General features: G+C 46.2%; 1 protein-coding gene across 1 annotated transcript in view; it reads right to left on the minus strand.

Moving 5' to 3' along the window:
* Positions 1-839: 839 nt before the first annotated feature.
* The window catches only part of SH3BP5 (SH3-domain binding protein 5 (BTK-associated)), a 61049-nt gene continuing 45351 nt past the window's right edge, over positions 840-16537 (minus strand). Inside the window, exons 7-11 of the mRNA XM_009324195.1 lie at positions 12827-12957; positions 8701-8743; positions 6581-6800; positions 2971-3231; positions 840-2283 (exon numbers count right to left, since the gene is read on the minus strand). Coding sequence (XP_009322470.1) covers positions 2102-2283; positions 2971-3231; positions 6581-6800; positions 8701-8743; positions 12827-12957 — 837 coding nt within the window. The 3' untranslated portion in view covers positions 840-2101. The remainder of the gene's footprint in view (positions 2284-2970; positions 3232-6580; positions 6801-8700; positions 8744-12826; positions 12958-16537) is intronic.

The raw sequence follows: 16537 nt of genomic DNA on the forward strand, positions 1-16537 counted from the left end.
ATTAATTCATTGCCCAAGCGCAGGGAGTTTGGGTTTCCAGTCAGAACTGGCAAGACGAGAGGAAATTTGATAGCAAAAGAGGGTAAAAACCAAACAAAACCAAACCAAAAAAATACCCAAGCAACCCAGGAAAGCGTAATAGGGGCTTGACTCGCAAGTCTGCAAAAATAAGATATTCGACCACAAATACCTCTGCTAATTTTTCTAACTGTGCAGCACAGTTTAAGTAAAAACATTTAATATAATGTGGCACTTCTGTACTGCTTTTCATTTCGTATTTAATACTGTCAATTCCAGCTTTTCCCCAAGTATTGGTCACATCAGAAGCTGGAACCATTGACTTCCTTCCTAAGCATTTATTGGGCTGGGAAATGCTACCAATGGCAGAGTTCAGCCTTCAGGTCTTTGGAAGATGTAAAAGTATAAATATTTAAAGCTATTACAGCTTAACGGCTATAATGTGTTGAATCTAGTTTTTATGAAAACAGGTTTCTTTACCTTCAATTCCGCATGGCCTTACAGCAAGTTTCAGCAGCATTAAGTACAGAGGTGTTAGGTAACAGAATACCTTCCTCTTTCCTGCGTACTAAGGGATTTTGGAAAACTTGACTAAAGTTCTGGTCTTGCGCAGTTCAGAATAAAAAGTGAATCACGTATGCAGGGGTTCCGGAAGCTGGAAGGAGGTAACAGTTGTCCACGTGCTGCAAAGGACTCTAATACCAGAGTGACACCGGGCTGCAGTCTTTGACTGGAAGTGGATATTTAAAGACTAAGCTTGCTGCAGGAGAAGATTCGGTTCTTAGCGCTTGAGATAAACTTAGCTTGCACAGACTCGAAACGTGGAAAACAAAAATGTTTACTGTAGTGTGAAGAATTTTACATTAACTTTGAGAATAGATACACAAGCCGTGGCAGGGACGAAATACAACAGGACTGCAAAAACATAGAATAGAAAATACTTTGGGCAATACTAAAATTCCCACCAAATTAACAATCTAAACTGACATCTTCGATAAAACGGTGCTTTCGGAAATGCTTAGCCACCAAAACTGAAGAGTCCTAGGATTTTTACTACCACTTATTAGCATAATTACCAGACACTACTACTGCCTAACAGCTGCTGGCAAAACATGCCCGTGCCCTTCCTAGTTTTATTGAACACTTCCTCTAGGGCATACTAAAATCCCGAGTCCCTTTAACAGTTATAAAACCCCACACAGTACAACCTACGGAGAAGCTTAAGAACACATCGTCAATCTACACTGGCAATTCCTTTTCTTCATGCATATTTCAAGGGTGAATCCCTTATCGTAACTGTCCCGAAACATCTATGACTCCCATTTTTGAGCAAAAAAACACTTAAAGTGCTGAAAAATAATACTTCACTTCTCAGGGCAGGGGAAGGGCAAGGGGCCAGTCGACTCTTTTTGGCCACTGGAATCACCCTCAGAGTCCAAGCCAGACTCGGGAAGGTGGCTAGAAAGGGCCTACCACCACTGAGTGCTGCCATCCCCTTTCTGTCCCTGTCTCTTAACACCAGTTTTTATAGGCGTGACTCATCTTTATTCTTTCTGTGAGCACCAAGGGAAGAGCGAAGGCTTTTAGACCCCACACATGCAACAGCTTTCCTGTATACAAAATATTTCTACAGTTTCAGCATAATACAGACAAATACAGATGTTTAAAGAATATGCCACATACTCAAGAGATCCACTGTATCTAGAGAGCATTTCATTCTACAAAACCGAAGCCAAACCGCTCTCTGCAAATGTCTGGCTTGAATTTCAGACCCCCTACTGGCATGAATTTACACGGGAACATTACTAGTTATTGCTTCAGCCAGGCTGCTACAAAACAATTTACAAAGTCTGTGAAATGTGAGCACAGCTTAAACATTTGATAACTTGTCTGGCCTGCAAAGGATTTACTGAATAAAAACTTCAGCCCTCCACATCAATTAGACTTCTTAGTGCAGTTTTAAATTCTTAGAGTAAACGCTTAGGATTTGGCATATATTATTGGCACAATGTTCTTCAAACACTTAGAAGTTCATGTATAAATATTTATACTCCCATTAATCAGGACAGGGCACAAGAAGGACTCAGCCAATCTGGGCAGCTTTTCTGCCTGCGCATATTCCCTCTTTGATTTTCATGCACTGAAGGGAGAGCTGCTTCATTCGGTTATCCAGAGCCAGCCCCTCAGTGGAGCTGCTCCTGTTGCTGCTCCTATTCTTGTTCACTCTGTCGCTTGTCTTGTTCTCAGCCCCTTCTGCCCTATCCCCTGCAAAGAAAGGATTAAACTAGATGTTAAACCCGGATTTCATTCTGCAACTTAAGCTTCAAGCGGGTGCCTCTGCAGCTTCCTTTGCCAAAGCGTGCAAAAAAAATACAGAAGCGGGAGCAAGGTGCTTTAACGAAACCGAAGTCGACCTTCAAAGCCGTGCTTGTCTTGTGCACTGCATCAGCAAATTACAGTGTAAACAGCCTTAGGTTGGAGTACACAAGAGCGGTGGTAATCCTCTAGTCTGAATTTGTCAGCAAGGGCTGGCAGAGCCTGCAAGAGGTTCCTTTTGGCACGTTATTTCTTTTTTTTTTTTTTTTTCCTGGAAAGCAGGATTTTCACCAAGCAGGACAGTAATTTAAAAAAAAAAAAATTAAACTCAGATTTTCCTTACACTAAACGTACCATCAGAATCCCACCGATCACTTATTTCATGAGAAACCTCAAACCCCTCCACTGAGACAGAACTGGGGAACCTTCCCAGCCAGGAGAAGAATAATTAAAACATTTTAGATGTCATCGTTAACTGTGGGATGCAGGGCCTTCAAGAACTGCCTTCCCCAAGGAAGCGGCCAGCGGGTCAGAGCTCAGTGAGCTGGCGTTATGCCTAGGGGAGCTGAGAAGGTTTTCCTGCTCCCTTTATAAAGCTGAAAAACATTGGCCCAGGGCGTATCCAGCTGTGCGTACCTCTTTCAGCTTCGCACTCGGGGGAGGATGCCCCGCTGCATTCGCTTCGGGGGCCGAGGACAGGAAAGATCATCCCGAACTCAGAGAGGGACACAGGGCTGGGCAGATCCAGGCTTCCAGGTCGCGTCGCGGGAGGAAACTGAGTGGGCACCTCACAGGGACTCGTAGGACCAGAGCTGAAGCTGGACACTGACTGAGTTTCCGAATCTTCTTCGGATACGAAGCTGCTGCCGTTGTCATCCTCAAACACTTCTGAAGCCACTGCAACGTTCAAAGAATATTCCAGTTAGCAAACCTACCCCCCTCCTGCACCTTCCCGGGCAAAGGCAGTTTCTCAGGTTTGCATCTTCTGTACACGCATGCACTGCTAACCCACAGGCTGCCTCTTCTCGTACTCTGCTCCCTTTGCAAAGCCTTAACCCGGCATTTCGTACGTGGATCGTGAAGGCCTGATTCTGCTTTGAGGAAGAGCACACCTGCCAGCCACGCCATGCAAGACCAGCTCTATACTAGCTACTGCTCCTCATGCCAAGATGCTCACAGATTTTTACCGTCCCTGCTGCCCCCTGCCCAGCTGGCCTTGTTCACTTGTGGTCTTCGGTACATAACTTAGGCCAGGGCCTAGTCGCCTGTGCCCACCTCAGCCAGTACCATCTTGATCCCAGCACAGACTCCTGGTTATTTAAGGCACTAATTAGAAAGACAGCTCCAGGGGCAGGTTGCTTCCACCTTATCTTCCCACTTTTGCAGTTAAAATCCAGCACGAACTCCCAAGATCTCTTTTTGGATGAGGATCACCAAGCAACACCAAATTAAAAAAAGCCCCACCCACACGTATCATTTTCCCTGCTCATGTTTGCTCAGATCTGAATTCTAATTAAAGCAAACCAACTCCAAACTGCCCGGCTAGATTAAGCTGCAGGCTCTTTGTTAGCAACAGGAGGAGGAATCCATTAAAGGAGGTTCCATTTTGTGCAACATAGGGGTGTAGATTTTGCTAAAATTCGACATTTTTCAATCTTGGCTCATTGCGGGATGGGGACCTACGAACCAAAGACTTCAGCACACAAGTAATCCCCCACTGGGATCAGAAGTTTTTTTACGTGCATCAGCCAGCACACAAAAGTGTGTGCTGGAATCACACTGGTCTGAAGAAGTCCCACAAATAGCAAGACATTTACAGTGACCTGAGGTTATCTTCAGTTATGCCTCCTTGCAATTCCTGCCATTGTTAGAGAGGCTCAGAACCGCCTTGAAAGAGCAGCAGGAGCAAAGCAGCAGCGTTAACGAAATGGCTCAAAGGAGAAGTTTCAAAGTAGTTCTTCTGTTACCCCGGCAGCCTGGGGCTCACGTGCACCGCTCGGACACGAAGGGTGCCAACAGAGGCAGCTACCATCATGGTTACCGCAGAGATGTTCAGCCTCTTTCTGCTGTATCTGCAGATTGCAGAGCTGTACTTACACATTGCAGAATTGACCTAAAAGGCTTCAAACATAAAACGGGTAACAGCATTATCCACTTTCCTGAGCCCCCTCCGGGGCACTTCGCACTCAGAAACAGTTTGTTGTGGTTTGGGTTTTGTTTTTAATGATGTCAAATCCAAGACTGTAGAGTGGCCTTTCTTCTCACTTGCTGTATTGTATCAATATATGGTGAGCAATACAGATAATTTTGCAGGGGGTAAAAGCAAAAAAAGGTTGGGCAAAAAAGATGTTTCCAATCACAGGAGTCCTCTACCTGGCAAGAAGCACTAACACCAGCCTGTCTACAAGCACAACCTAAACCGTAGCTTACTTATCACCATCTAAACTTACCGTAACACACGGGAGCATCTGCTAGGGCCAAGAAACTCTTGCTGATGATGAGGTGTTTTATTCAACTCCAGCAGACAGAAATCAAGATATAAAAGGGCCTTGGTGGAAACCCCACACATGTTACAATGCATGAGAGCTTAACCTGTCAAGGCTATTTTGGTTATTATGTTCGGCAGCCTGTTAGTCCTGCCCTGTCGTAACCCGGTTCTGCGTTGGCACTAGACACGACCTGGAGTCCTTCCACCTATGTCAGACTGTGCAATTCAAAGAGAGGGATGAGCCCGTGCTGCCAGTCCTTGCCTGCTGCCTCACCAGCGGCCAGGAGGGCCAGCAACTGGTTGCTCTGAGTTAACTTTCCTGGCTCTTTCTGCCCCTACATACCAGGCCCCTGAACTCCTTCAGCACAAGAAAACCCTCAACTCAGTTATACCTAAGGCTCTGGGGAGGCCTTCTGTGCAAGGAGGGGGGGCTTGTGGGTATCCAAAGAGGCAATCCCTGCCTAACTCAGAAAGGCTCAGCCTCGGGACTTCAGGGTGGCAGAAGATATGCAGCCATACCAAAACCCCATTGCATCAGCTGGCCCAGACACGGCACTCACTTGCTGTGGCAACTCAGGTCCCAGCTGCACAGTACTGATTGAGAGCGCTCCAGCACATCATGCGAAAACTGCCGCTGCAGAGGACAGAGGCCAGCCCAGGGCTGCCTCCCAGCTCCCGCGGCACAGACAGGCTGTACCGGGGACCTACAAGGCCTTGGCACCGGCACACACCAGCGCCTACGAGGGAGCTGCACGTTCAGCCTTTGGGCGCAAGGGTTGTGTAATTATGAACTCCTGCAATCCTGACCTAGACTTTTCACTACAGATATGCAGCTGAGATGGAGCTGAAATACAAATTAAACGGGGATTTGTGGGACTGGGCAGCAAAAGACGACTTTCTGCATCAAGAAGAGGAGAAAGTGTCCAGGAGGGAGGAAAAAGCAGGCCATATGCAACGTCCACCTACCCACTTTCACCCAGAGCCAGGACAGAAGCAAACTCACAATACAACGGACTGCTCCAGTCTTTGCAGCCCAAGGTCCCCATATGCCACCAGAAAGCAGAGGTTACCTAGGCTTGGAATTTGCTCGGTGGTTGCTGCTGTTACCCAAGAGAAACGTCTCCCATACAGAGCCTCTCACTACACGGCATTAGCATATTGCTGCTTCTTCGCTTCCCTTGTTCGCAGCACACATGCTCTGCTGAAATCGCATATTGGCAAAGATCCCACAGTGCGAAGGAGCTTATCCTTACACCCCTTCTGTGCGAGCACCACACCTTTCTGTACTACTGTGGCCGCAACTTTAGTCCCTCTGCCACAGGCCCAGCACTGCAAGACAAGCGCTTGATCCAAAAGGCCTGTTTCCAAACAGGACTGCCACCTCAGCAACCTGGCTGAATGATCTGCAACAGCCCGTGACCACCCCAGGCAAGTCACTGGCAGCAGCATCACTGGCTTAAAAATCAGAAGCATGCTTTGCAGTGCATTAATTTTGTTCCTTTCATACAGCACTGTACAAAAAACAACAGTGATGCTAAGGCATCAGCTGATGCACTTCAAGTCATATCCCTTCCCCTCGAAAACTGGCTATTAAAGAATACAATCAACTCCTGTAATAACGAGAAGTGTAACAAGTTAGCCACAGTCCCACAACAGCCAGCAAATTTCAAACTGCAGACTACGCAGAGCAACCTTCATCTCAGCTTTTCTTACGATGCCCATGGGATATTCCCAGACACGGGAGCGTGCTGTACTCACTGGAGATGGTGTCCGACTCTGATTTACTTGCTGACAGGTCTTCCACAGAGGTATTGCTCCCTTCAGCACCCACGCCACATCCTCGGGGCCCCATGGCAGTGGATCGTCTCCTCTCGTGAATCTCATCTGAGATCATCTCCAGGTTTTTCAAGGCAGTCTTATACTCTCCCTTTGCCAGGGCCAGTTTTGCCTGCAGGTCATCCACTGTTTTTTTCAGTTGCTAACAAGGAAGACAGGTATTAGATGTGCTTTCATTAGAAACGATGCACAGTATGCAGTTCTCCGTTATGCGTCCACGTGACTCGGCTCTGCACAGGCAAGCTAGCATAAACCAGGGTTGGTATCTAGGTGATGGGAGAGTAATTCAAGAGCACCCCAGCGCAAGCAGTGACACTTGTGAAGGAGACAGCAGCAAGGCAAACCATGGGAGCCAGGGGCTGGGACTTGCCTCTGGAGTGTGGTAATGGCCCCTGACTAAGGACAGAGCAGGGGTCCCCCCGTTAACACGCAGGATCTCTCGTTAACACGAATGCAGCTCTCAACAGCATGTCGCTGCTTATCCCACAACCACCTCTAAGGGTTTGCTGGCAGCCCCTGCCTGCAGGGCACAGCATGGCTGTGGGTCGTCCCTACAGGGCCTAAGCCTCACGCTCCTCTGAGCGCCAAACCCATCGCTTCTCGGTCACTAAACCTGCAGACCAGAAAGCAGCAAGCCTCAAACCTGTAATACAGCAGTTTCCGCATCCCCAGGCACAAACCCCACTCTACAGCAAGGGCAAAAGTGTTGTACACCCTGTCTCCCAAAGGTAAAACACTGCTTGCGTACCCGTAGCTTTCTCAACTCTGTTTTATATTGTACATTAAAAGCAAGCTGTCTTTTGTATTATATTTTACACAATCACCCTGCTTCAGGAGGGCACTGAGCAACTGTCACGGAGAAGGCAACAGGCCCCCAAACAGTGGTCCTTTGCCCATGGAGAAAAGGGGATTTCTCAAAAGATGCCTCTAGCCAGAAGGGATTATTGGGCTGGCACCCAGCACAGGACGGGCTAGGGTGCAGCTCCGTGCAGCAGCAGCTGCTGACCACGGCTACGCAGGCAGGCAAGACAGAGGAGCAGAGCGCAGCCCAAGCCTGGATCCTGGCAAGGAAAAGGTGCACGCCAGAGTCTCCGAGGCTTACAAAGAGCTGTTGCATCTCAGGCAGCCCAGGGAAAGGCTCACACACGCACACTCCTGCTGACCTAGCACCCCGCTGGAGCCTTCCTGCAACCGTGGCCAACAGTGCAAGGCAACGTGCTCCACTTAGACCCTATGCACATCCCACACACCTACAGCACCAGCCACTACTCTTAAACTCAGAGGAGCCAGGCTCCCATTTTTTGGGGGCCACGTGCAGGAAAAGTCACTCAAATAGAAAGAGAGCAATTCTTGCATTTGAATTTTTAGTGCGACTTTGTTCTCCCACCCCTGGCAGCTCCAAGACTAAGGGCTGTAATAGCAGAGATTACCATCCCATGCACAACTGCCATGCCCACCCCGGGGCCACTGTGCCCTGCAAGGCATGCGCTGTGCCCAAGCACTGGCTAGACATCGTTGCACCAGAGTGCAGTGCAGAGATGCCAAAAAAAAAAAAAAAAAGCAGCCCTGGCAGCCTATCCAGCCAAACCCAAAATCCCACTTCTGCCAAACCCAACATCAGAAATTCACATCTGTGTGATGTTTGAGTACTACAAGCAGGTTACTTGTTCTGTTAATTGACCCAACCAGTGAACAGAAAAGAGCACCCCAAGCACAGTTAAACAGTCTGATGCATAAAACATAGCGGGGGGAACAAACCAAGCAAACCCCAGAGACTTCAAACTACAAGAAGTAAAGACAGTCCAACCGTATTTGTTCAGTTCTGGCAGTAAGCAACAGGGTTCAAACACTCTTATTTCACAAGGAAACAAAGCCTCTCAGTCTTTTATCTTTAAAATGTGCTTAGCAAATTGCTCAAGAGGTTTTGAATTGAATTGGTTTTGTACAGAAGCGCAACACAGTTGTCAGAGCACTTTAGATGTAATTTCAGTATTTACTGTAAGCAGTAAAGAGTTTCAGATGGATCTGAATTACATACGTACCTCTAGTTGGACGTAGTACTTTGCCTTGAGTTCAAAATAAGGTCTATGGAAAAACAAAGAACAATTGTTTAAAAATCACTGGGACTGAATGCAGAGTACTGGACTGGGAGTTGCTCTCTTCGTAGCATTAACCTAATGAAACAAGTTTCACTGTAATCCCGAGACACTAGTATCTAGATGATAGAACACCTACATGTGCTCTCAATGTCTCTCTTTTCCCCTCTAATATACCTATTTCTCATGGGTCTTTTGACCTAAATACAAATTGCAAAATTCCAGGTTTTGGAGTTGACAGCATAATTCCTTCAGGCCTGGATTCTGCAAGATATTTAAATGCAATGTCCAGCTTCAGGCATAGGCATCCTCTCTGTATCCATCTAATTTTTGAGCCCAGAGCACATGTAAATTCCCCACAGAAGGTGAACCTTAGACTTCCCCCTGTTCAGATGTGGGGGCGGAAGGGCAGTTCTTAGGTTTTTCAGTGAAGGAGAGGGGATGAAGGGACGTCAAAGCATCACATGTGAGGGCACAGCACTTCCCGCCAGTGGCCCACCAGGCACTTCCCTCCCACTGCACGGCTCTCCAACAGTTTGCTTGGACACGGAGGACAGTGTCACACCCAGTCTGTTTCCCACTATAGACAACAAGACTTGCTTATAAGGTTGCAAGAGAACAGGGGCACAAGAGGTGCAGTACAAAGCCTAGAAACCACATTCCAGCTTTGAAGTTTTGAAGCCCACAAGCCATCTGATGTAACACTGGGCAGTAAAAAAAGCCCTGATTTTTTAGCAGGGCTCACTACCCTCCTCACCTCTCAAGAAGCTCAGAAGGAGGAAAGTATGGGAGAGATAAACCATCAGATATGGTTTTATATGAAATAGAATGTTAACTACTCTTATCATATTTCTACCCTGACAGCAAGCCTCTTCTGAGCTGTAAGTCCTACTACAGCTACATTTTGGACTATGCACCAGAAGTCAGGAGTGTAAAACTGTGGCTTTCTGATCCTATATGCTTTTAAGGGTTGAACTCACTACACAGTCATACACAAAATAAGTCGCATTTCCCTGAGACTAGGTTATTTCACAGCTTCTGTTTTTAATCAACCCCCCTACCGTGACTGGAGCGCACAGCCAACTCTGCAATGTTTCAAGGGACAGCCATCCAGCCAAACTGCACCTCTGCCTTCCTTTGCTGGGACATAACCCTGCCAAAGTCTACACAGATGGACCTGCCAGGCACGGTAAAACATCTCAGCTGGGAGTCTGGATCCAATAGTTAAAGGACTCCTACAGCCATACCCCAAAGCAATGGGAGGGCAGAGACACTGACAAAATGGTGTTGCAGGAAAACACGTGCAGGGAAAACAGTGAAACCCACTCACCTCAAATGACCTGATTCTCTCCCTTCCTTACCCTGGTGCCAACTGGGAGGGAACAACCAGACTTGAATCCTAACCTCCCATCAGCTTCCACAAGTCTGGGCAAAAAGTCCCCTTTCCATCAGCAAACAAGCACCTGTGCGTTTGTGTGGTATGAAAAGAATAATATATATATATGCATGCGTGTGTGTGTATATACGCGTCTGTGTATGCACAAATACATATACATGCACATATGAGCAGGCATGTTTACAGGTGACAGACAAGAAAGATGCCACCTAAGCCAGGAAAAGGATACCAACAGCCTGACGTGTAGGAGCTCAAATGTAAGCGCTCTTCCTCACTCGCTGCTAACACACAGCCAGGCATCTGATGCCAGCAGAGAGCAAGGCACTGGCAGGGTAGGGACTTGCATCTCCTCGGGTCACTTCATTCTCTTACATCCACGACCCTGTAACTATTGAAATCTGGTCCATGACACAGCAGGGCTGGCGACTCATTCACTGATGCAATCGGTGTCCCACATCATCAGTTGTCTCAGTCCATGACGTTGCATAGTCAAGCAAAGTGCTTTTTAAGTAGATGACAGAAGAGTGAAAGGCACTTTGCCCAAGTCACCGGAGCAGAAAGTGACTTACAAAAACCAGCTAACACAGGCAAGTTCATTATCCTACAGTTCAGAGGCACTGAGCCAGAAGATCTGGTGACTGTTAAGAACATGCAGCCATATGCACATTCATAGCTTAGAAGCTATGCTTACAAGTAAGCACCCAGAAACAAAATTAGAAGCAAAATCAAAACAAAACAATTCAATAATCATCCACTCATCAACTTTACACGGCAAATCATCTAAATTACTTTCCTCCAGGCTGTCCCAGTCTTACTTTCAAATAGCAATGCTTTAAGCATCTTAATCCAGACTGAAGTGAGGAGCAAAAGCAAACCATTTTTTGCATGGAAAAGAGCAACTCATTCAGCATGTCTACCCACGAGTTTATGGAGAGAAAGGATGGACAACATGGGCCTGAAAGGCCCAGGCATTACAGCCACCCCTCCCGCACCACCCAGGGAAAAGGGCAGAGCAGTTTGCTGGTGTCAAATCCTTCCTGAAAAGCAGCTAGTAGCCAGTTACACCCTACAATACAAGCAGCCACAAATTCAGCAGCCTCATTTCCCAGTTTTATGTAGCCACTTGACAGCACTGATGTTTTCAGCTCAGTTTCAGTTTTCCTTTATGTGAAAATTGCAATGCTGAGAGATGACTGACCGTTCCAACATCCCTATGTAGTATGACTTCAAATACGTCCACGATAAGCCTGTTTGTGCCATCAGACATCTTCCACTTTAATACTAGGTTAGAATTGGCATTTCTGTACACCCCCTATTAAAGGATCTCCAAAACACCCTACCCTAGGTGGTTTATGCTGCAGTCAGCCCTGCTGTGAGACAAAGGAATACGTTGGGATCCTTCCACACAAGCGAAAACCAGCTTGTCCTGAGGAGAATGACACAAGACAACACCCCCATGAGGGTAGTTTCAGCAAGGAAACGAAGACTCAGAAGGCAAATCACACAAGAGGCAGCTGGGGCATCAGGCTCAGCACCGTCATTGTTATAAAAAGGTATGTAGGACCTCACTGACAACTTATCAGGGTCTTTATTTTATATCTTACTGTAAGGAAGGAACTCCTAGCAGCCAAACCACTTCTCAGATATTGCTCTTATCCAGAGGAATCTGTCATTTAGTGATCTGACGATGTTTTTCACAGTCCCTGTGCAGTGCTAGACGAACAGCATGCAGCTCATTCTATGAAGCCACGCTGCTACACTGTTTCAGCAAACATGCTTGAATCTTCCTTGAGAAGAGCTAATCCTTTCCTGAATTGAGCAAACACCAATCAAAATAGATTTTTACTTGACCAATTTCACCAAAAAGTCATTTTTAGATGGAGGGATTAAAAGCTAAATACAGCAAGCAGATTGTTTAGACAAACTACAGTCTGGAAATAGAAAGAAAATGACTGTGAAATATAAAGAGGATTAAGAATTGGTTGTAAACAGGGCCAAAATTTTAAACAGGTTCTGAGCAAAAAGCTGTTTCACTTCTCCACAACAGAGCAAAACTGCACATCAAATGCAGACACATTTATTAATGACGCTGGCTGCTTAGCTATGCTCTCTGAAGTGCATTTCCATCCCCAAGAACAGTTCTCGCACAGCTTTGCTACAGCAGCGTTAGGAAGTAAACAAGTGTGATGTACAGCATGCTACACTGATGCAGTCTCGCACCTTTCAGGTTTCTGTCACTCGCTTTGTTGCTCTCCTAACTAAAAATAAGAACTACACTGCAAACAATCCTAAGCTGCAAAACATCTACGCACAGAGCTCTGCAAGCTCTGTAGGCAGCATCTATGTGAATCCCATGAGCCTGTTTCTCAAGTCACATGCCACCAAAGGGTTCAACGCACTAGAACAAGACCAAGAACACGCCCAGAAAAGGTTTCTTATCCTGCTTAGTTCACCAGTCTATCAAGTCAGGTGCTTCAAAAGACACTTAGAAGGACAACAAATGCAAGGACAAATACCAGTACCAATTGTGCTGTGAGGCTGTTGCGCACAGACAGGAACCCAAAGGGAGAGGTACAAAGGGCAACACACTTGACACAAGTTTGAAAAACCCCACAGAATCGATATTTCCACCAAACAGATTTCACCATTAAACTCGTCTCCAAACATAAAACATACTTTGATTTATTGATGGCTCTTTTCAGCTTCTTCTCCAGTTGTTTCATCCTTCCCATAGCAGCATTGTATTTGGCTGCAGTCTCCTTGTGAACCAACTCACTTCTCGTTTTGGTCTGTTCTGCCTCCATGACCTTCGAGAGGGAAAAAATAGGTTGAGTAGCAAGACACAATGATCCATTTCTTATCATTTTAATTAACAGCATCTTCATAATCTCTCCAATCAGCTCATGTCAGGAAAGTGAGGGTATAGAAAAAATTACTTTCAATGAACCTATTTAAAAGTCTTCCCTGAAAGGAGCAGCAATATGTCAGATCTGCAAACACTGTGTTAATTACGACAGAGGTGTTGGAGCTTCTTGCATAATATCTCTTACGGGAAGTTCAGAAGAGCTTCAAATTTTGGGATCATCCATTTTTTAACCCAGTTAGATATTCAGGAGCAGAGCAGCACTAGCAGAAGTCACCCAGTCAACATTTAACAGCATTGTTTCAGTTCCCTCCTGCTTCTCTCATGAGAACCTGCCTTTCCCAGCAGGGAGCCAGCAGGCTGCTCAGCCCCTGGCTGCAGTCCCACCACTCTGGAAAGGGCTGAAAACCAACCACAGCGGTGGGAGGACTGAAATGCAGTTCAGCCTGAATCACCAGTCACCAGAAAACAGCGTGTCCAATGACTGCCTGTTTGCAGAAGGCCAGGAAGCTGGCTTTTCTCTTAAAACAGCTGACCAGCCTCAAATCATGGTTTCAACACCGAAAATGCACAGAGGTTCGAGCCCTGAGCTGACACCCCTATCACGCAGATGGGGGAAGCTATGCTGATGACCAGCCCGCTATCCGGGCAGGCGGATGCTTAACGCACAGCAGTCCCAGGCCCAGCACGTCAGCCGCTCTCCACAGCCAGCCTGGGCCTTCCCCAGCCAGTCAGGCTGCAGCCCTGCACACAAGCTAGCAAATTCTTCAAGCAATCGTTTCTTCAGAGCTTTATAAGCAAACGCTCACTGCCGTGGCATTCTGCAGCAATTAGGAGTCTACAAGAGCAACAGGAAAAGTAAATGTCCCTCCATTAGCTGCTCTACTCATATCCCATAGCCACGCTTTGCCAGTAATTCTATCCAGGGTACTTTTATTGTGCAAATTTGAGATGTCAGAGGTGTAAGTCACAAAATTTGTTTTGTTTACTGCATTAGCATTCAAGATCCAGACAGGGAGGTAACCGATTTGTTTAAAGCAAGAAAAGTGGTGACACCTCTCCGTTGGTCTGGCAATGAGGAGAAAGCAGGCAGTTTTCAGGCTCCCTCTCTTGCAGCTATGAAGGTATCCATACAAAAAACGGCAGGACTTGATTTTCTCCAGTACTGGATTTCAAAATGTCTCAAATGTGAAACCAACTACTCCACAACTTCAAGCAAATTTGCTCCAACTGGCTCCCACCACCAGAACATGCATCTGAGCTCTCAGATCTAGAGAGAGAGAATATCCAAGATATCCTGATTTTAAATAACCTCACCCACAAAGCTCTAATTTCTTGAAAGTGTCCTAGCCCTCAGGCTGAACTGAACAGGAGAAGGAGCACGGTCAACTTTGACTTGCTCGGAGCGCTGCTCCTCTCAGGAAAAATGTTGTGTTGTCCTTTGATGCCTAAATGAAAGCGTGAAACTGCTACATGCCAAAGCTGAACTGCATGAGCATCAACTAGCTCTTGCTGCCACAACTGGAGGCCACATTTTGCTCATTTATTGCTGCACACACCGTTTATTATTAAACAAAGAAGTTGCTACAGAACTTTAAACTACGAGAAAGAAAGGTTTCCAAAGGCTCTTTTGATTAGATATAAAATGATATATTCAACACCAACACCCTTCAACTATTTTATGTATAAATAAGGCATCCACTTTCAAAGAAAGGTCAAAAAAAAAAAATCTATCAGATTCATAACAGGCTCTGTCCTGCATCCTGAGAACAAGTTGCAGCCTCTTATCTTGAACAACTGTTTGAAAGCTAGGTTGATGCGATGACTTTCCCTAGTGAAATATGTCAGACAAGGCTGCTTTTAGCATGGAAGTGTCTTAAATTAAAATGCAGGCTCCAAAGGCTGCACAGAAGCTGGTTTGCCTTCTTTGTAGTGTGGCAAGGAAACTGCAATTTAAAAATGCTGGAAGCTACAAAATAATGGAGTGGCTGGCATTTGCCAATGCTCAATTAAATGTCAATCCCTTACATCCATTCTTGGGGCAAAATTAGCATCAACTTTGATATCTGGGATGAATCACGTGATAAGTACTACCAGCATCAGGGTCAGAAAGCAGGTTAGGTGTCCAGTATCATGTTGATTTTGCACATCTTTCATATCAAACATCACAGAAATGCTGAACCCTGCAGAACTGGGATTTGAGGATGACAGATCGTAAACACCTCAAAATATCTGATAAAATATGGAATTTGCTGCCAGCCATATATACCCACGTTCATTACCCTTTCCAGAAAGAAAAAAAAAAAAAAGGCTGCATACTTCATCCTTTTGAGAAATCAGTGATGTAAGGAAAACCATCTCCCCCCACTCCCTTGCTTTCCTATGGGCATTCCATCATCATGTTCACATTACTCGCACAAGTCTGCAGAGAGGCCAGAGACAGCCTGTCCGCTTCCCCTGGGACAGTGGCTCAAGGTGCACACCCAAGGCTGAGGACAATACCAGGAAGACTGTGAGGTACCTCTGTGGAGATCCATCACTTGCCAAGATGCATTTAAGCATTTCATTCAGACAAGAAGAAACAAAAAGATCGTCCGTCCCCCCCCGTCCCCCCAAAAAAGCCAAACGGCCTTTAAATAGAGAAGCTGTCCATCAGGACAGGTGGACAGAAACAGACTGCAAACCATGTTGCCACCTCTACGTCTGGGAGGTTTGATATAAGACCAGCTAAGGAAACCTCTCGCCTTTTAAAAAGGTCTTAGAAAACGACCAACAAGGCTTGTGCGGGAAAGAAGTACTTTTTTTAATCAGACCTAATAATACAGTTGGGGAAAAAGCAGTCTTATATGGACCTGTAAACAAGCTTTTGGTCACAGTTACCGAATAAGCTGTTTTGTCTAATAAAAGTCACTGTGCTTCTACCGCCAACCTTGCCTTGTTGATGCTCCTAAGCCATCACAGATGCAACAGCATCACTTCGAAAAAGGCAGAGATAAAAGTGAGGATGACACCTCTTCAAATTAAGACTGCTCAAGACACACCTCTCCTCCTTACATTGTACCTGCTATTCATACCCTTGGGGCAAGCAGGGGATGTACTCTTACACAAAAACATCCAAGGTGGGTGAACTTCTAGGATGCCCACACATTCACTGGACATTTCTGTAACCCACACCTGCTCTTAATTACTAGATCACCTATTGCAGGCAGAACTCATTCTCCCAGGTAGCACAGGCTACAAGATACAAATATTGGAAAACAAAACAAAAAACCCAACACTGGTATCAATCAATTCCTCTTCTCTCCTTCCCTACCCTCTATTTCCAATCCAACTTAAATGCCCCCATGCAAACACACGTAGCATGGGGAATAAACGAGGAGTTAGAGACATGCGCACGCCTGCAGGGCTACGACCTTATTGGCATCACGGAGACGTGGTGGGATGGCTCCTATGACTGGAGTGTTGGGATGGAGGGATACAGGCTCTTTAGGAAGGACAGGCAGGGGAGATGAGGAGGGGGTGTC

The sequence above is a fragment of the Pygoscelis adeliae genome, unplaced genomic scaffold (assembly GCF_000699105.1).
Source record: "Pygoscelis adeliae isolate BGI_AS28 unplaced genomic scaffold, ASM69910v1 Scaffold25, whole genome shotgun sequence".
Classification (NCBI taxonomy): Eukaryota; Metazoa; Chordata; class Aves; order Sphenisciformes; family Spheniscidae; genus Pygoscelis; species Pygoscelis adeliae.